This window comes from Ascaphus truei, chromosome 16, assembly GCF_040206685.1.
Source record: "Ascaphus truei isolate aAscTru1 chromosome 16, aAscTru1.hap1, whole genome shotgun sequence".
Classification (NCBI taxonomy): domain Eukaryota; kingdom Metazoa; phylum Chordata; class Amphibia; order Anura; family Ascaphidae; genus Ascaphus; species Ascaphus truei.
The window spans coordinates 46719-66959 of record NC_134498.1 but is presented as its reverse complement, the minus strand read 5'-3'; the positions used below and the strand labels follow the sequence as shown (position 1 = coordinate 66959).

The window sequence follows — 20241 nt, the reverse complement described above, 5'->3', positions numbered from 1 at the left end:
GAACGTATTTAGAATAATTCTAAAGGCAGCATATACATGCAACGCTTGTACTAATAGAGACACATATACACTCCTGTTGGAGACTGTGTCCTCGTGGTCTATCAATGGCAGCTGTTGAAAACAATTCTTTTACCACAGGTAGATGCGGTGTATGTGGTTAATGCAATCCCCCAGCACACGCAGATAAATAACCCTTGATTAACGGGATGCTAGGGTGCGCAAGTGGGTATAGTGTTGCATAGCCACCACAGTGTTACGGGGGTTAAGAAACCCCTGCAGTACCCGTAGTCTGAGTGTTCACTATAAATCAATAGTCAAAACCAGACAGGCTGGAAAAAACATCTCACAACTCAGATCACTATGATACTGCTCAGGAGACAGCCGAGAGACGCCGTGTGTGTGCACTGAACTTGCCAATGCTCACAGCTGATTAAGCATATGTTGTCAGCGGGAGGTAAGTGTAATGAGGTTAGGTCACGTTGACCCGTAGTCCACCCCACCCCCCCTCAATAGACAACGTGTATACACCATGTAACAGGTAGATAGAGAACAGGTCTAACTGATAACCGCATTGTCCCCTATATCAGCGCTGATCATGGGTATATCAGCGCTGATATGTTCGAGGGCATGCCTAGCTAGTAAGTGGGCTAATAAATGGCCCCTCAGGGCATGAGGATCCCGCAATAAGATAATAGATGCACGATCCAATACTCAATAAACACCGGGGGTAGCTGTTTGTACTGCTGCGGCCGAGTTTATTCGAGCATTTGCCCGTTCTCGGCCGCAGCAGTTACCTGGCGCGCGCCGGAGGGTGCCGGGCGCGCGCCGAAGCAGCGGAGGAGAGGCCTGCCGATCGCGGCTTCCCCCTCTCCTCTCCGGGTCCGCCGGGTCCCCCGGAACCCCCTGCCGCCGTCCCCCACATCGCGGGACACCAGGGCTCCCTCGGGGAGCCCTGGACGCGCGTGCAGGGGGCGCAGGCACCCGATGACGCGTGACCGCGCATCGGTGACGCGCGGCACGCCGAGGGGATGCCACTTGCAAGCCGGGAAATCTCCTGGCTTGCGGAACTGGCCACACTTCAATAAAGTGTGTCGCCAGTGTATAATAGCGTGTAGCAATTTCCATACAAGGCTATATTCAAAATGAAAGCTTCCCGCGTGTGCGGTAGGTGGCCGACGCGCGTTTCACGTGTGAACGCTTATCAGGGCCCGTAAGGGGAGGACCCTTTGTGTGGAGGTAGGTTTAAATAGTCACTGTGAAAATGTCTGTGTTAGCACTTAACCCCTTCGTTGCTAGTACAGGACAGATAATATATCCCACTGCCGAGAGTGCACTGTGTGTGGTCTGTGACTAATAGCAACTGTTTTGCCAGGCTCATATGCCCATAATGTGTTGCAAAATGTATATGTCTAATTGCAAAACATTTGTGGGCTGGGTAACTGTGGTTAGAGTAATTTCTGTGTGTGTGATACATTACTATTGTAAATGCTCACATTGGGTAGGGGTTAGTGTAAATAGAATTTACTAGCAGCTACCCCCGGTATTTATTGAGTATTGGATCGTGCATCTATTATCTTATTGCGGGATCCTCATGCCCTGAGGGGCCATTTATCAGCCCACTTACTAGCTAGGCATGCCCTCGAACATATCAGCGCTGATATACCCATGATCAGCGCTGATATAGGGGACAATGCGGTTATCAGTTAGACCTGTTCTCTATCTACCTGTTACATGGTGTATACACGTTGTCTATTGAGGGGGGGTGGGGTGGACTACGGGTCAACGTGACCTAACCTCATTACACTTACCTCCCGCTGACAACATATGCTTAATCAGCTGTGAGCATTGGCAAGTTCAGTGCACACACACGGCGTCTCTCGGCTGTCTCCTGAGCAGTATCATAGTGATCTGAGTTGTGAGATATTTTTTCCAGCCTGTCTGGTTTTGACTATTGATTTATAGTGAACACTCAGACTACGGGTACTGCAGGAGTTTCTTAACACCCGTAACACTGTGGTGGCTATGCAACACTATACCCACTTGCGCACCCTAGCATCCCGTTAATCAAGGGTTATTTATCTGCGTGTGCTGGGGGATTGCATTAACCACATACACCGCATCTACCTGTGGTAAAAGAATTGTTTTCAACAGCTGCCATTGATAGACCACGAGGACACAGTCTCCAACAGGAGTGTATATGTGTCTCTATTAGTACAAGCGTTGCATGTATATGCTGCCTTTAGAATTATTCTAAATACGTTCTCACAGCAATCTGAGCATGGTGCTTACAGACTATCTACAATACACCCTCTGCAACACAAGTACTATAGTGGTTCTATTTAGTGCCTTACTTATGCCATACGATCTCACACCAAACCTCTTAGTATCTATACCATACCTGTTTGAGCTTTTTTTGGTTAGCCCAAACACCAACATTACAGGGAGTCACTCTACAGGTTTGACTACCGCATATCATGTTAGAGTGTGTTAATGTACACACTGCATAAAGTTTGCCTATACAGCGCGTTACAACATACGCCCTGATACATTAATATTGAGACACACTTTGCCTAGTGGGTTCTAACGGCCCCTCCACCTATATCATTAGGTAGCTATCAACATAGCACTAGATCCCAAATATCCATTAGGGATCTCCATATGTACATCTACTGTACCCACCTAGCCATAGATGGGTTACTTATGATACAGTCACGTGCTGTTGACTTACTATTTAATTGTATTTTAACTCCCCTTTTTTTATTCATTGATAATTAATAAAGTTTTTTAACCTTACAATTACACATATAGTGGTGAAAGAGTGCTTGAAGACTGGGTTCCTTTTTCTTCTGTGTACACTTAAGTTCCCACCCAGTCAGCACCTCACTCTGGTTCATTAAAACTATAGCTGTGCGGGTTTTCTCTTTACGTGTATCCCTACTTCAGCACAGCTGGCTCAATTAGTGGCTCAGTCATACTAGGCTTAGTACCATATTACCGAACGAACACACACACACACACACACACACACACACACACACACTTTGTTTGAACATCCTATTGCTGCCTTTTACCTTTTTGCTACAGAGATCTCCAATGAAGAATTGCACCTGCTCATTTTTAAATCCCTGGCGGATATCAAATACATTCACAGAGTATCCTTTATCCAGCAGACGCTCCACCATGTGCTGTCCTAGAAATCCTGAACCACCAATTACTGTGCATTTCTTGCTGGCCTGGAACACATAGAAAAGCAACACAAATCAAGGAAACATCACAAAACCGTGAGTAGTATAATGACTGGCAGGAAGGAAGTAACATTTCGTAGAAAAAAAAAATCATTCAACTTGGGATATATTGACTTATAAGCACCATCTTTTTGCAGTTACATGGTCTCAATCTCAAAAAGAGACTGATTACGACTTATTAGATTTTTTGTTGTTACTACTTGCATCATTCTACAGAGTGAAATAGCCAAATTTTTCCTCCAATGAACCTGACAGGCAAGGTTACCCCAAAGATAGGCACATGAGCACTAATGCTCCAGAAAAATTACTGGACACAAAAGCCCAGCAGAATGCCGTTAAAGGATCTTGATTGGAAGGTTTTCAGCTCCATTCACAGGATATTCAAAAATATTTTTGAACAAGGGAAATCCAACTTAACAGAATGTGACGCAGACAGTCACTTGTAAGAGAATTTCCACTGCAGCTGTTAACACGAGTTCCCCATTGCCGTGTTTGATCACAAGAGGATGGCAGATACTGTATGTAGAATTATTTTTATTTCCAAAAGCTTTTAAAGAAAAAAAAAGTTATGCATAAAGCTTCATTAACTTAACAAGTCGTTAACGGGTATCTGCAAAGCTCACAAATGCAATGTTAAGTGTTATTTCCAGCCATAACAAGTCCATGTGTTAGTATAACTATGTACCAAGTCTGTCTCAAATTTCAGGATAAAAAAAATTGATTGTATAAACATTCGCAATCGAATGTTACATAGTTACATAGTAGATGAGGTTGAAAAAAAAAAAAAACATGCGTCCACCAAGTTCAAACTATGATAAATTTAGACAATATACTTTATCCTATATCTAACCTACTTATTGATCCAGAGGAAGGCAAACAAAAAACCCCAGTGTCATATCATCCAATGATATCTCATAAGGGGAAACATAAATTCCTTCCCGACTTCAAGAATTGGCAATCAGATTAAAGTCCTTTGTACTGTCCTTGGGGTAAATAGTTATTTTGAAAGCTCCTTGAACTGTCCCTGAATAGATTTGTATAGTTATCGTATCCCCTCTTAGACGTCTCTTTTCTAATGTAAATAAATCTAATTTAGCTAGCCTCTCATAAGTTAGATTGCCATCCCCTTTATTAATTTGGTGGCTTTTCTCTGCACACTCTAGTTCCAGAATGTCTTTACAAAAAGAGTGGTGCCCAAATTTGTACTCTATATTCAAGGTGTGTGGTGAGCACAGCGTGACATTATGCTCAGCCCAACAAACATGGACCCCGCTGAGGTGGAGCGAACCTTGACTTCCCATACCAACCTGTTCGCCAGGCTAGAGACTTACCTTGAGCAGAATGACAGGCGGATAGATATGCTTCAGCAGAGCCTTCACACCCTTACTGTCCACGCCGGAACCCCTGCCACCGGTCCCTGCCGCCTCGGCGACTATTTTCGCACCCTCTCGTCAACGGTCGAATCCCGTGACCCAACCGCTATGCTGGGGATCCCCTAGGGTGTAGAGGCTTCCTTAATCAGTGCTTTAGTCAATTGTACTCTCTCCTTCCCGTTTTGTCTCCTCGAGGACCAAGGTCACCTACATAATTTCCCTCCTCATTGACGAGGCGCTGGCCTGGGTCTCCCCCATTTGGGAACAACGATCGGACCTCACACAGGACACCGATTTGTTCGCCCATGAGTTCCATAGGGTCTTTGATAAGCCCGGACGGCAGCCTCCTCCCTCTTTAACATCTCCCAGGGAGATCGTCCAGTTGCCAGGTATGCCTTGGAGTTCCGCAACATCGAGGCTGAGACAGGGTGGAATAATGAGGCATTGTCTTCTGCATTTTAGCAAGGCCTGTCAGAGTCCCTAAAGGACGAACTCGCGGCACAGTAACGTCCTACAGACTTAGAGGAACGGATTGCCCTGTGCATCCGGATGGCCAACGCCTACAGGAGCAGGGGGTTCTCGCCACTGTCAACGGGTCACGAGGTTCCCTATTCCACCATTCGCTACTCAGTCATCCCATTCCTCGGATGCTCCTGAACCTATGCAGTTAGGAGGAACTAAGCTGTCCCCCACAGAGAAGCAACGCTGGTGCAGCACAGGCCTCTGCCTGTATTACGGCAATTCCGGTCATCTGGTGCTCCAGTGTCCTCACAAGCCGAGAAACGCCAAATCCCAATGAGCCCAGAGAGTCTCGTTGGGAACACTATCCCTCTTCACCATCACCAAGGAGGTCCTTCCCACAAGGATCCTGCGGCCAGTGACGCTTACTGGAGAGGGGTTTCACACCAAAGCGCTGCAATGGTTCCAGGATTTCGTCAACGAGATCTTCCGCGACATCCTTAAAATTCCTCATCGTCTACCTTGATGATATCTTGATTTTTTCTAAGTCTTTCCAGTAGCATGTTAGCCATGTCAAGCAGGTACTGTTATGCCTCCAGGAGAACCGTCTGTTCGCAAAATTGGAGAAATGTCAATTCCACCAAACGTCCATGGTATTTCTGGGATACATTATCCCCGACTCCAGTTTCACTATGGACCCAGCAAAGCTTAAGGCTATTCTGGAGTGGCCCCGGCCGACCACCCTCAAGGCCGTACAGCGGTTTCTGGGCTTCTCGAATTATTGTCACTTCATTCGGAATTTCTCTACTACCGTAGCCCCCATCATGGCGTTAACCAAGAAAGGCGCAGACTCATCATCATGGTCCGGGACTGCCATCCAAGCTTTCGAACTTCTCAAGAAAGCCTTTGTGTCCGCCCCTATCCTCGTCCACCCAGATCCCAAACTCCCGTTTACCCTAGATGTAGATGCATCAGATGTCGATCAGGGCTGGCGACATTTTGTCTCAAAGGAAATCGCCACTGGCAAGGTTACACTCTTGTGCCTTTTTTTTTTAGAAAAAAAATTCTTCCGCAGAACGGAATTATGATGTGGGGAACTGAGAGCTCTTAGCAATCAAGTTGGCATTAGAGTAGTGGAGGCATCTCTTAGAAGGTACAGAAAGCCTCAACCTTTTTAACAGATCATAAGAACCTTCTCTACTTAGAAGGGGAACGTCGACTGGGCGCTCTACAGGCTCGCTGGGCACTCTTCTTCTCCCGGTTCAATTATATAATTTCCTTTGTCCCAGGCGCCAAAAACCTGAAGGCAGATGCCCTGTCACGGCAATTTCTTGCGGAGGATACCACCCACAAACTAACGGGCAGACGGAAAGAGCTAATCAAACCCAGGAGCAATACCTATGGTGCTTCATATCTGATACACAGGACGACTGGGTGGAACTTCTGCCATGGGCCGAGTTTGCTCTCAATTCTCTATGTACTGTAACAACTCCACCCGAGTCACCCTTCATAAATTACGGGTTCCATTCTTCCCGTTTACCCTCGGCCTCCCAACCCTCGGGAGTATCAGCAGGAGAACCTGATAATTGCTACTGGAAGGCAAAAACTCCAGGCAGACCGCCATCGGTGCCAGATCCAGGAATTCTCCCTAGGAGACAGTGTGTGGCTGTCCGAGGAACATATGGCTCAAGGTTCCTACACTGAAGCTGGCACCTACTGTAGGTTCCTCGGTCCCTTTTCCGTGGTTAGGAAGATCATCCCGGTGGCGTATCGCCTGTGTCTTCCGCCCTCGTTGAGGATCCCTCCAGTTTTCCATGTGTCCCTGTTAAAGCCAGCATTTCAGAGTCCTCGCTTTCCTGAGACCACCACACCTCCACCTCAGCTTCTTGTTCAACGACAACCTGAGTACGAGGTCCAGTCCATCCTAGACTCAAGGATCTACAGGAGGAGTACAATACCTGGTCCACTGGAGAGGGTTTGGACCAGAGGAACATTCTTGGGTTCCCCACCGGCACCTTCATGTCCCTTGACTCGTTCAAGCATTCTATCTAATGAATCCCTCCAAGCCGTTTCTTGGACGCCCGGAGGTCGCCCCTGAAGGGGGGTACTGTAAGAATGGGAGAGCCTCGCCCCCCTCGGCGCAGACATCCCTTACCACGACCAAAGCTCCCATGCAGATTCCCCGCCACCATCGGATGGATGCCGCTCCACCAGGCAAATGCACGCCCCCGCACGTAGACACTCCTACTACTCTAGGACGGCCCTTCGCTAGCTGAGCACTCCTCACATCTGCAGCCTGTTCTCCGGTGGGTCCCGCCTTGCACACACCTCCAGGTCCCTGCCTGTTCATTGGATCCCTTTCCCTATTTTACCCTGCTGTCTCACTTGCTATTCGGCTGAGCAAAGAACCAGTTGCTGTTCTGATCACTCTCTGTCTCCCTAGTCCTGTCTTGTTTTGCAGTTCTCCTCACGTGTACCGACTCGGCTTCCTCCTCGACTACTCCGTACTTTTGGCATCAGACCTCGGATTCGGCAAACGACCACCCCGCTCTCTTCGCACCTGACCTTGGCTTACGGTGAAACGACTACGTCCCCCTCTCCAACCCCGGACTCGGCAAACAGTACCCTTAACTATCCGTACCTCTCCAATCCCGACCTGGCGACCAAGACCAACCTACACTCAATACGTGCCCTCACGTATATAATTTAGTGTCATCAGCAAAGATGAAGACTTTGCTCTCTATGCAACCTCAAGGTCATTAATATACAAGTTAAAAAATAAGGGGTCCCAGTACCAATCCCTGAGGTACTCCACGCAACTTTAGTCCTACCTAAAAAAGTTCCATTTATTAAAACTCTAATCTATCCTCCAACCAGTTTTCAATCCAGGTGCAAATATTTTTACCGAATCCAACTTGCCTTATTTTGTACACTAACCTCGTGTGGAACCGTATCAAAAGTATTTGCAAAATCTAAATAGAGCACATCAACGGCATTACCCTGGTCTACATTTCTACCTAACTCCTCAAAGAAATGAATAAGGTTAGTTAAGCACAACCTATCCTTCATAAATCCATGCTATTACTAACAATTTTATTTATTATTAGGTATTCCTGAAATGGGCTGTGGGGGCCCAACTGAAATGGGCTGTGGGGGCCCAACTGAAATGGGCTGTGGGGGGAGAGTGATGTGAGGTGCAGGGGGGGGGGATAGTGATGTGAGGTGCAGGGGGGGGGGAGAGTGATGTGAGGTGCAGGGGGGGAGAGAGATGTGAGGTGCAGGGGGGAGAGAGATGTGAGGTGCAGGGGGGGAGAGAGAGATGTGAGGTGCAGGGGGGGAGAGAGAGATGTGAGGTGCAGGGGGGGAGAGAGAGATGTGAGGTGCAGGGGGGGAGAGAGTGATGTGAGGTGCAGGGGGGGAGAGAGTAATGTGAGGTGCAGGGGGGGAGAGAGTAATGTGAGGTGCAGGGGGGGAGAGAGTGATGTGAGGTGCAGGGGGGGAGAGAGTGATGTGAGGTGCAGGGGGGGAGAGAGTGATGTGAGGTGCAGGGGGGAGAGAGTGATGTGAGGTACAGGGGGGGGAGAGAGTGATGTGAGGTGCAGGGGTGGGAGAGTGATGTGAGGTGCAGGGGGGGAGAGTGATGTGAGGTGCAGGGGGAGAGAGTGATGTGAGGTGCAGGGGGGGGAGAGAGTGATGTGAGTTGCAGGGGGGAGAGAGTGATGTGAGTTGCAGGGGGGGGGAGAGAGTGATGTGAGGTGCAGGGGGGGGGGGAGAGAGTGATGTGAGGTGCGGGGGGGAGAGTGATGTGAGGTGCATGGGGGGAGAGTGATGTGAGGAACGGGAGGGAGAGTGATGTGAGGTGCAGGGGGGAGAGAGTGATGTGAGTTGCAGGGGGGGGAGAGAGTGATGTGAGGTGCAGGGGGGGGGGGGAGAGTGATGTGAGGTGCAGGGGGGGGGAGAGTGATGTGAGGTGCAGGGGGGGGGAGAGAGTGATGTAAGGTGCGGGGGGGAGAGTGATGTGAGGTGCATGGGGGAGAGTGATGTGAGGAACGGGAGGGAGAGTGATGTGAGGTGCAGGGGGGGAGAGTGATGTGAGGTGCAGGGGGGAGAGTGATGTGTGGTGCAGGGGGGGGGGGGGCGGAGAGTGATGTGAGGTGCAGGGGGGGTGGGATGTGTGTGGTGTGCAGGTGGTATTGTGTGTGTTTGATGTGGAGGGGTAGTGTTATGTGTATGGGTGAGGGGGAGAGATGGGGTATGAGAGATCGATGGGGAGTCTCGCAAAGGTTGATGATGGGTTTTGGGGGAGATAGGAGGATGATGATAATGTGAGGTGCTGGGGGAGATATATGAAGATGATGATGAGAGGTGCTGGAGGAGAGATGATGATGATGATAATGATGAGAGGTGCTGGAGGAGAGGTGATGATGATGATGATGATGATGATGATGATGATGAGAGGTGCTGGAGGAGAGATGATGATGATGATGATGATGATGATGATGGAGAAGTGCTGGAGGAGAGATGATGATGATGATGATGATGATGAGAGGTGCTGGAGGAGAGATGATGATGATGATGATGATGATGATGATGAGAGGTGCTGGAGGAGAGATGATGATGATGATGATGATGATGATGATGAGAGGTGCTGGAGGAGAGATGATGATGATGATGATGATGATGATGATGATGAGAGGTGCTGGAGGAGAGATGATGATGATGATGATGATAGGTGCTGGAGGAGAGATGATGATGATGATGATGATGATGATGATGATGATGATGATGATGATGATGATGATGATGATGAGAGGTGCTGGAGGAGAGATGATGATGATGATGATGATGATGATGATGATGATGAGAGGTGCTGGAGGAGAGATGATGATGATGATGATGAGAGGTGCTGGAGGAGAGATGATGATGATGATGATGATGATGATGATGATGATGATGATGATGAGAGGTGCTGGAGGAGAGATGATGATGATGATGAGGATGATGAGAGGTGCTGGAGGAGAGATGATGATGATGATGATGATGATGATGAGAGGTGCTGGAGGAGAGATGATGATGATGATGATGATGAGAGGTGCTGGAGGAGAGATGATGATGATGATGAGAGGTGCTGGAGGAGAGATGATGATGATGATGATGATGATGATGAGAGGTGCTGGAGGAGAGATGATGATGATGATGATGATGATGATGATTGTGGCGGTAGGGAGGGTTTGGCCCGGGGTTAACGGGGTTACCCCCCAAGGGCCCCCCTCTAACGTCGCCAGGGAGACAAGGGGTTAACTGGGCTGAGGCCCAGAAATGTGATTGTACCCTTGTTATAACCTGTAAATGTATTCTTCCCTGTACCATTGTAATGTCTGGGTTAATCAGTACCTGCATAACACACACACTGGGTCATCAGGGGTTAATTGTGTAAGCCCAGTGGGCTAGTTAATGCGTTATCTGTGTATTCCCTTTGCCTCATGGGCCTGCAACTGCCTGTGCCCGCAAGGTATTCTGAGCCTTGGGGTACAGCCTCCAGGTCACCCCCCAAGTACACACATATTAAAAATATAACTTTGTCATAAGAGGGACATATATTTTTGATAAAGTGACTTTTTGCAGTTTTTGAAATACACAGACAGAATGCTAATGGTGTGCTAATGTACAGGCAGAATGCCTGTCTTTGTAATGCGTAAGGAACCAAATGGTGCCTCATATGAGTATTCACGTGAGTCTATTCACTGGAAGTGTATATCAACAGAGAGGTGTGATACATCGCCCTGATCAATAGGTAACTGACCTAATTGGTTATGCGAAAAGCCAATAGCCCACTTCAAAAGGTTTTATTGATGGGGCCAGGGGGGGGGGGCTACCCCCAACAGGATATCAAAAGTGAGTAACTTTATTAAATATAAGAATACTATGAGATGTCCTTGGCTGAACAAGATAAGAATTACATATGTGTATCCGTTGGATGTAGCCCATCGTTTTGAGGCTAAACATTGTACATTTACCTGTTACGAAATGCCAGATATTAATATCTCTATTAATGTTCATATTACAATGTAATTTTTGATCTTTCTGCGACCGTCAGGTGTCACCGGCCGTATTAATATATCTCACCTGACTGTGTGTATTACGGAACGGAAGTTATGCAATGATTTGCAGTAAATATGAAATTTTGGTTGAAGTTCTGAGAAACTGCAGCCCCCCTGCTATGATAATGAGCAGGGAAGAGGATGCCTTTGTAAACGTGGTAACTCACATTTACACACCCAGGTTTCCTGCAGGAGTGAACATGACAAATGTCCTCCCTGCTTCAAAGGGTTTATTGATGGGGGGGCTACCCCAAGCTGGAAGTCCCAAAATGAGCTTCAAAAGCTTCCAAGGGACATTTGCTAGCCGTCTCGGCACCTAAGGTTACAGATAGAGGGACAAACGGTATATAAACTAGCTGTCCACCCTCTATCAAGTTGTTCATGTTGTTCATGCAAAGTCTGCAGGCCTGCATGTCATCAGGCCTGTTGTTCTATACCATCTTGATTGCTGAGAAGAAATGCCATGCAATGTCTTGGACTGATTGCTGGATGAAACTGCCAGTTCAGATGGGACTGTTTTCATTATTTTCATCTTTTACGTAAGTGTCTATATTTTGCCTGTTATTGTATAATCTGTTGTGTTCACCTTTATCAAGGAATAAATTCTATTTATCATATCTAAGTCTCGTCCCAGTTCAAACCCAGGTATATATATATTTATATATAGTTTTTGGTGTAAATTACAGCCTGTCGCAAGCTACCGTGACAAGCTTGTAATTAACTGGTGGCAGCTGGTGGGATTGAACTGGACCTGGATTACAGTATTCTGCGGGGTACTGTGATCCAGTGGGAACTTGATGGTAATTGCAAGTTCCTGGGACTAAAGATATTGAACACACAGTGTACAACATATAACACAAGATATGGCACCTCCTCACTGTTCCCCTACTTGTGAGAAGCATTTCCTCCAGAACCAAAGTGCCGGCCATCCGTCTGACTGGAGCCGGGCACTGAGACCAGAGGAGTGCATCAAGTCGGCGCGGGGAGCAGCAGCCAGCAAGGCTGAGAGAGAGACAGCAATCGGTGAGCATGAAACCCGGCAGGCTGAGCAAAGATCCACAGCTGCAGCTGCTGTAACCATCAGACATGTGGAGGGAGCGGGTGGTCTTGCACCAGGAGAGGTATTGGCCGTTGCGGCGGCCAGTCCATTTTACCCAGAATTGCTGGCCCTGATGTTTGCGCAGGGAGAGATGTCCCCGGCTGAGCGGCTCGAGCAGCAGAAGCTGGCAATGATCCGACCCGCTTATCCCCTCCCAGAGCCCGGCGCTCAAGCCTCTCCGCTCTGGACTCCGTTGCCCCTTGCTGGGGTTAGTCCACCGGCGGCAGAGGAGCTCTGGAATGAGCCCGGCGCTCAGGCCACTCCGCTCTGGACTCCGTTGCCCCTTGCTGGGGTTAGTCCACCGGTGGCGGAGAAGCACCGGCAGTTGCTGCGGCACTGCCAACCAATGGGCCACAATAATGCCCAGTGCCCTGACCGTGCGCGGTCAGGCGAAGAAGCCCCTCAGGGCCAACGCTCACGAGCTGCGGAAAAGATGACCCAGTTAGCGGCATCCTCTGATGGCTCCCGCCCAGCCGGGGCGACAACCCTCCTCGGGACGTCTCCTGGAGAACCTGGACGGGCTGCATCAGCAACAGTGGCGGAGAGCAGCGGCCATCCACCTGATCCCGGCGGAGAACCAGCGGCGGCGGCAGAGCAGAAGCCGCCACTCCGGCATCCTGCCGGCGGCAGTTTTATTCGGGGGGAGGGACAGGGGTTGCGGGAGGGGGTTATTTTACCAAGTTTGCATGGAGCTGTGTTCCTCCACAAAGACCTGGGACCCTTGTCCTGCACCGTTTTACCTGTACCCAACCCGGGTGCTGTTGCGGCAGCGGCCCGGTGCTGCCCAGCCCAGATGGGGCCGGCGGTGGCCGCTCCAGTCCCCCTGCAATTGGGGCCAACGAAGGCGGCGGTCTCTGCGGGGACCAGCAAGGTAAGCCAGACCAAGTCGCAGACTGACCCTGACTTATTTTTCCCTATGACTGTACCCTGTTGTTTCACTATAGGGGTGACCGGGGGGTGGCAGGAGATAGGGGTACCAGGGGAGGGGAAGGAAGGGCAGCTTGTAGGGCAGTCAGAATTCCCCATTACCCTGGCGGAGCAGCAAGGGGACTCTCAGTTAAGAGCCCCACTGTTGCAGCCTTGCTATGGGCCGGAGGTATCAGGGGTTGTGGCAAAGTTAGACCACCCCCAGATTTCAGGGGTAATGGCAAAGTTAGACCACCCCCAGATTACCTGCCAGCCAAGAGCTAAGGTGGGTGCATCTGCACCAGCAACCCTGAGCTCATCCCCGGTAATGGGGAGACAGTGTCAGGGAGATGGCCTCACTCAGGTGTCCCTAGGATCCAGGTTAGGATTAGCTAGGGAGAAGCGGAGTGAGGGGAGGCTGCAGGTAGGTAGCCAGCATCAGTTCTCAGGGGTGGTGAAGGAAGGGCAGCTTGTAGGGCCGCCAGGCTTCCCCATTACCTGGGCGGAGCAGCAAGGGGACTCTCAGTTAAGAGCCCCACTGTTGCAGCCTTGCTATGGGCTGGAGGTACCAGGGGTTGTGGCACAGTTAGACCACCCCCGGATTACCTGCCAGCCAGAAGCTAAGGTGGGTGCATCTGCACCAGCAACCCTGAGCTCACCTCCGGTAATGGGGCCACAGCTTCAGGGAGAGGGGCTAGCCCCGTTAGCACCCAGCTCTAGGGTAGGATTGCCTGGGAGAAGGTTGGGTGGGCCAGTGGGAACCGGGGAGGGAAGGCAGCAAGTGAGCCAGCCAGTTTTCCCCGTTACCCTGGCAGAGCATCAGGGGGTGTCTCAGATCTGCAACCCCCTGTTGCAGCCTAGCTATGGGCTGGGATTATCATGGACAGTGGCCAGTTTGTGCCATCCCAGAGATACCTGCCAGCCAAAAGCTAAGGCGGTTGCATCTGGAGAGGTGCCCCTGAGCTCATCCCTGGTAAGGGGGAGACAGTGTCAGGGAGATGGCCTCACTCAGGTGTCCCTAGGACCCAGGTTAGGGTTAGCTAGGGAGAAGCGGAGTGAGGGGAGGCTGCAGGTAGATAGCCAGCAGCAGATCTCAGTGAGAGAAGGAGGGCTAGTGGTAGCCAGGGAGGGAAAGCATCAGGTAGTGACGCTAGAGTTTCCCGTTACCCTGGCAGAGCCCCAGGGGGTTTCTCAGATCAGCAACCCCCTGTTGCAGCCTAGCTATGGGCTGGGGGTAAACGGGGCAGTGGCAGGCTTGTGCCACCCCAGGGATACCTGCCAGCCAAGCGCTAAGGCGGTTGCATCTGGAGAGGTGCCCCTGAGCTCATCCCTGGTAAGGGGGAGACAAGTTCAGGGAGGTAGGTGCACTCAGGTAGTTCCAGGGTCTAGGGTAGGATTGCCCAGGGAGGAGAGGAGTGCAGGTGGGCTGCAGGGAGGTAAGCAGCAGGCTGAGGTGCTGGGCCTAGGGGAGGCTAGGCAGGGAGGCACCGTGGAGCAGGGGGAGATAGGAGGTCAGTGGGGTGTCAGGCAGCTGGCAGAAGCTAGGGATGGGCTAGGTAGGCAGAAAGTCCCTTGCTATGACGGGCCAGGAGTGACCCCCCTGACAGATTCCCCCGGGTCCCCAAAGGAAGGGCTGTGGGTAGATAGGCAGCCAGGGAGGAGAGTCAGGAGTATAGCGGAGCAGCTACGGGTGGGCACAGAGCCAGGGCAGGTAGGGTCCCTACAGAATAGTGACATAACCCTGTCCCAGACTTGGTTGACAGGAAAGCGACGGTCTGTGCTATATAGCTGGTCTCCTGTTGGTGCAGAGATATGCCAGTTTCTGGGCAATGTGCACCGGAGCCCCTTTCACCCAGACTTGGTTCCCAAGGCACTGGGTGGGGGGCAGAGGGAGGCAAAGGAGAATGCCCGGCGGCCACGGTGGAGCCCTGCTCCACAGGATCTGGACTTTACAATCCACTGTGGCCAGGACAATGTACTGGTCAATGCTGGAGGACAATTTTGCCAGGCCAATCCCTCAGGACGTATTGAGTGCGTCAAGAGCGCCAGTGGTATCCCAGGGCCATGGGGAGGCCGCTGGGGTACCAGGGGCCCTTGAGCAGGGGAGGTGTGGCGGTAGGGAGGGTTTGGCCCGGGGTTAACGGGGTTACCCCCCAAGGGCCCCCCTCTAACGTCGCCAGGGAGACAAGGGGTTAACTGGGCTGAGGCCCAGAAATGTGATTGTACCCTTGTTATAACCTGTAAATGTATTCTTCCCTGTACCATTGTAATGTCTGGGTTAATCAGTACCTGCATAACACACACACTGGGTCATCAGGGGTTAATTGTGTAAGCCCAGTGGGCTAGTTAATGCGTTATCTGTGTATTCCCTTTGCCTCATGGGCCTGCAACTGCCTGTGCCCGCAAGGTATTCTGAGCCTTGGGGTACAGCCTCCGGGTCACCCCCCAAGTACACACATATTAAAAATATAACTTTGTCATAAGAGGGACATATATTTTTGATAAAGTGACTTTTTGCAGTTTTTGAAATACACAGACAGAATGCTAATGGTGTGCTAATGTACAGGCAGAATGCCTGTCTTTGTAATGCGTAAGGAACCAAATGGTGCCTCATATGAGTATTCACGTGAGTCTATTCACTGGAAGTGTATATCAACAGAGAGGTGTGATACATCGCCCTGATCAATAGGTAACTGACCTAATTGGTTATGCGAAAAGCCAATAGTCCACTTCAAAAGGTTTTATTGATGGGGCCAGGGGGGGGGGGGCTACCCCCAACAGGATATCAAAAGTGAGTAACTTTATTAAATATAAGAATACTATGAGATGTCCTTGGCTGAACAAGATAAGAATTACATATGTGTATCCGTTGGATGTAGCCCATCGTTTTGAGGCTAAACATTGTACATTTACCTGTTACGAAATGCCAGATATTAATATCTCTATTAATGTTCATATTACAATGTAATTTTTGATCTTTCTGCGACCGTCAGGTGTCACCGGCCGTATTAATATATCTCACCTGACTGTGTGTATTACGGAACGGAAGTTATGCAATGATTTGCAGTAAATATGAAATTTTGGTTGAAGTTCTGAGAAACTGCAGCCCCCCTGCTATGATAATGAGCAGGGAAGAGGATGCCTTTGTAAACGTGGTAAAAGCTTGACAATGATGATGATGATGATTTTACCCGTGCGGCCCAAATCTTTTTTCCTTGGAGCAGTTTGGCCCTTCTCCCTGTACAAGTTGTGCAGGCCTGTTTTAAAGACTGCCCACTTATCTTCTACATTTTTCGTTGCAAAAACATCATCCCAATTTATTCCTTGTAGATTAGACCTCAGTTTATTAAATCTGCTTCTATAGACTTTTGGTAAGGCAAAAACAGGAAGCAAGTGCCTTGAGAGAGCTCTGTTAACCCGCCACCGAAAATCAGAGCAAAAAAACTTTGGAAAAAAAAACAAGAGGCAAACCCCCCCCCCCCCCAGCAACTAAAAGAAACTGCATGGAGAAGTTCCTTACCCACCCCAAGACAGCAATGCTTCAAGGAATAAAGACTGAGAAAAAGCACCAGGATTCCAAGATGGCTGGTGCAACAGGTACTCCAGCAGGCAAGGGCAGCAGAGGAGAAAAACAGTCTGAGACACGGAGCAGGGCCGAGTATGCAGAAACTGAGGAGGAAACAGGATGTTCACAGCTGACAAGCTCAGGGGAAGTCTGAATACAGAGAAGAGCAGCAAAGGGGGCAGAGGTGGGCTGGAGAAGAAGAGACACATGCAGTAGGATTACAGAGAAGGTGAGGGGAGAAAGTGGAATGCAGAATTCTCTCTAAAAACACAAGCATTGCAGCAGCAAAAAAAAAAAAAAAATACATCACACAAAAAACAGGGACCCAAGGGAGGAACAATGAGACAGAGGAGAGAAAGTGAGCCAGAAGGTGACAAAAGTGGCAAAAAGCATAACTATAGTGGTATTACATTCACAAAAGAAGAATTAGCTGCCACAGTAAGAGAATTTATGGAATCACTATTTGTGACACATACAGACAAAGTTAAAGATGCAATAAAGGAAGTAAAAGATCATATGGCACAGATAACATCACAAATGATGCAAACTGAAGCGGCAATTAATATAATATCATCTGATGTTGAAATACTATAAAAACTGGTCAAAGACATGTATGAACAAACATATTTACATATAAAAATAGAGGATCTAGAGAATAGATCAAGGCGGAACAACCTAAGACTAATTGGTTTATCAGAGAATATAATGGAAGAACATTTACTAAAATTCATCAATATTGAATTACCCAGTCTCCTGGGATTAGAAGAAAAACTGCTACACTGCAAATAGAGAGCGCATCGAATTGGACAACCTAGAGAAAAGGGGTATGCACACCCAGTTATTTTCAAACTGCTTAATTTCCAGGACAAACTAAAGATATTGAGACAGTTCTGGAAGGTGCCACAACTCTATTTGGACAGTAAAAAAACTGTTGATTTTTCAAGATTTCCCGGCGGAGGTAGAAAAGTGAGAAAATAGTTTTCATATATCTGATACACTTTAAGAATAAAGTGAAGTTCACTTTGATATACCTGGCCAGATTGAAAATATTCTTCGAACAAGGCACTAAGAACTACAAACTGCCTAGAGAAGCAGAAAAATGGACGAAAGACATTGTGGAAGAAGCGATCCAATGAGTGTAGCAGGGGAGGGGGTTTGGCCCGGTAATAAAGGGGTTACACCCCAGCTGGCCACCCCCTACCCTTGTATGGGAGGCGAGGGGTTAACTGGAATGATGTTCAATACGGTTTTTATGCCCCATCTTCAGCACAAAATGTGTGTCCCCAAGTAAATGTGTATTTTCCAGTGTTTGCACCAACACATACACTGGGATCCGGTCGGGATGGAAAGGGTTAATGGTATTTTTTGGGTTTATGGCCCTTTGTTCCCTTTCCCGCCTTTTCAGTCTCCATTTTGCAGTATCTCCATAGATCGCCATTGGAGCCCCATGTAATCCTATGGCGATTTCACCGATTTGGGCCCAATACCTGAGAAGACCTGCCCGAGAGGAGGAGTGGAGCTTCCCCATTGAAAGTGAATGAAGTAATGCATTTCAATGGGGATTCCTCGAGGCCGATCTCCAGAGACGAGCTGGCAGCCAGCCAGACCGCAAAACCGCAGAAGCGGATACAATTTCAATAAAAAGCTTTGATCACTCAAGTGGCATGGGAACTTTGTCACAGCCAAGTTCATTCATATTAAAAATGGTATCTCCGGTCCTAGGGCAGCTAGCGGGTTAATTCTTTTTGCCCCTAGCTCAAGGGGACCCCCTTACTCAACCCCAACAGGGTCCGACAGTCAATGACGTCGAGAAAGGGTCGCGCCAGCCATGAGGGTCTCCCCATTGCCCGCAATGGCGGAGAAAAGCCGCATGGCGTTTTAACGCCAATTCCAAGAGTGTGAAAAGTGTAAACCCAGATCTCCGGTTCTGTAAGGACCAGAGGGCTGAGATTTGGCCAGCATGTAGTCACTGCGCCGGCATGATTGCTTAACAAATTCCAGCCCTCTCCGATCAACAGAACGGAGTATGGGTCAATGGTTAAAATGTGATTCTGCCATTGACTTCAATGGCAGAGAAATGCAATTTCCAATCGTCTGTTTAAAGTGTATTTCTGTAACTGCGGTTCGGTGGGTTCCAGCGAGCTGAAAATTGGCCACTATGTAGAATCCCCTCTGGCATGAGGGTCTGGCAATTTGTAGCCCACTCGGGCCAGCCGAATAGATTTTAATAGATATGTATTGGTAGAAAAAGTGTATTTTATGTCTAGCATAAAGCCCGGGAAACCTACTAGCCCCTGCAGTATGTTAATGGTCAGGGGGCTACACTATGTCTACAACAAGACCCCTGATCAAATTCTCCCCCACCCTGATTGTATATGCTAGGGCGAAGAAGAGCAGGTCTTGAGTAGTTCTGTAGGTGGTATAAATCACACTTGCAGACAAAGGTTTTCCTGTTCAGATCCTCTTCTGGCAGACTCAGGCACCAATTCTTTATTGTGGGGTTAAGAAAATGAGACCCAAAGTAAGGAATTGTGCACATGTGCCAGTTAACTGGGGGCAGGTATCAAAGTGCTTCCCACGTTAGCTGGCAAAGGGTCATTGGGTGCAGGTGATTGTTAACCAATACCTGACACCCAAAGTTAGGGTATAGGGATGAAATCCCATATAAAACGAGTGTAAGTCCTATGCCCAGTGTCTTCGTTACATATCTGAATGATACCCGATTGCCTGATGAATTGCCAATCCAGATCCTGATTGCTTCATTGCCCATTCCCCAAAGTAAGTGTATCTATCCTGTGTGTTATTTGTATATTCTGTGTGCTCACCTTTTTCAAGGAATAAACTTTCTTTATTATACACTACCGACACACTTTATTCGAGTGTGGCCGGTACCGCAAGCCGGGAGATTTCCCGGCTTGCTAGTGGCCGCCCCTCGGCGTGCCGCGCGTCATAGACGCGCGGTCACGCGTCATCGGGAGCGTGCGCCCCCTGCACGCGTGTCCAGGGGCTCCCCGAGGGAGCCCTGGTGTCCCGCGATCGCGGGACAGCGGCAGGGGGTTCCGGGGGACCCGGCGGACCCGGCAGCGGTAGGGAGAGCGCCCCGATCGGAGGGCGCTCTTCCGCTGCTTCGGCGCGCGCCCGTCACACTCGGGCGCGCGCCAGGCTACTGCTGCGGCACAGAACGGGCAAATGCTCGAATAAACTGTGCCGCAGCAGTATCTTAGTCGCATTCAATTCAACCCAGTGATGTTGTGTATATTATAACCCTGCACAAGCTATTGTGACAGTGAGATAACAGCATTGTCACTGCCCGCCACATCACAGAACAGTACAGAAAAAGCCCCACTATCGGATGCAATGAGTGAAAGAGCACAGAGACCGTATACAAAGATAAGACGGGACAAACGTGTGGTACTTCGTGCTAGATACTCCCTAGTATGCCGTCAGTGGTTATATATCTAAAATGTTAAAGATAGAAAGGTTAAGAAAATAG

At 49.2% G+C, this 20241-nt stretch overlaps 1 protein-coding gene across 6 annotated transcripts in view; it reads right to left on the bottom strand.

Annotated features, from left to right (window-relative positions):
* The window catches only part of NSDHL (NAD(P) dependent 3-beta-hydroxysteroid dehydrogenase NSDHL), a 201260-nt gene that overhangs the window by 160308 nt on the left and 20711 nt on the right, over nt 1-20241 (bottom strand). For 5 of the 6 annotated variants that reach the window (XM_075572679.1, XM_075572677.1, XM_075572678.1 and 2 more), the window contains exon 2: nt 3072-3233. The exons of the other annotated variant lie outside the window; for it this stretch is intronic. In XM_075572679.1, coding sequence (XP_075428794.1) covers nt 3072-3233 — 162 coding nt within the window. The remainder of the gene's footprint in view (nt 1-3071; nt 3234-20241) is intronic. 6 annotated transcript variants of the gene reach the window in all.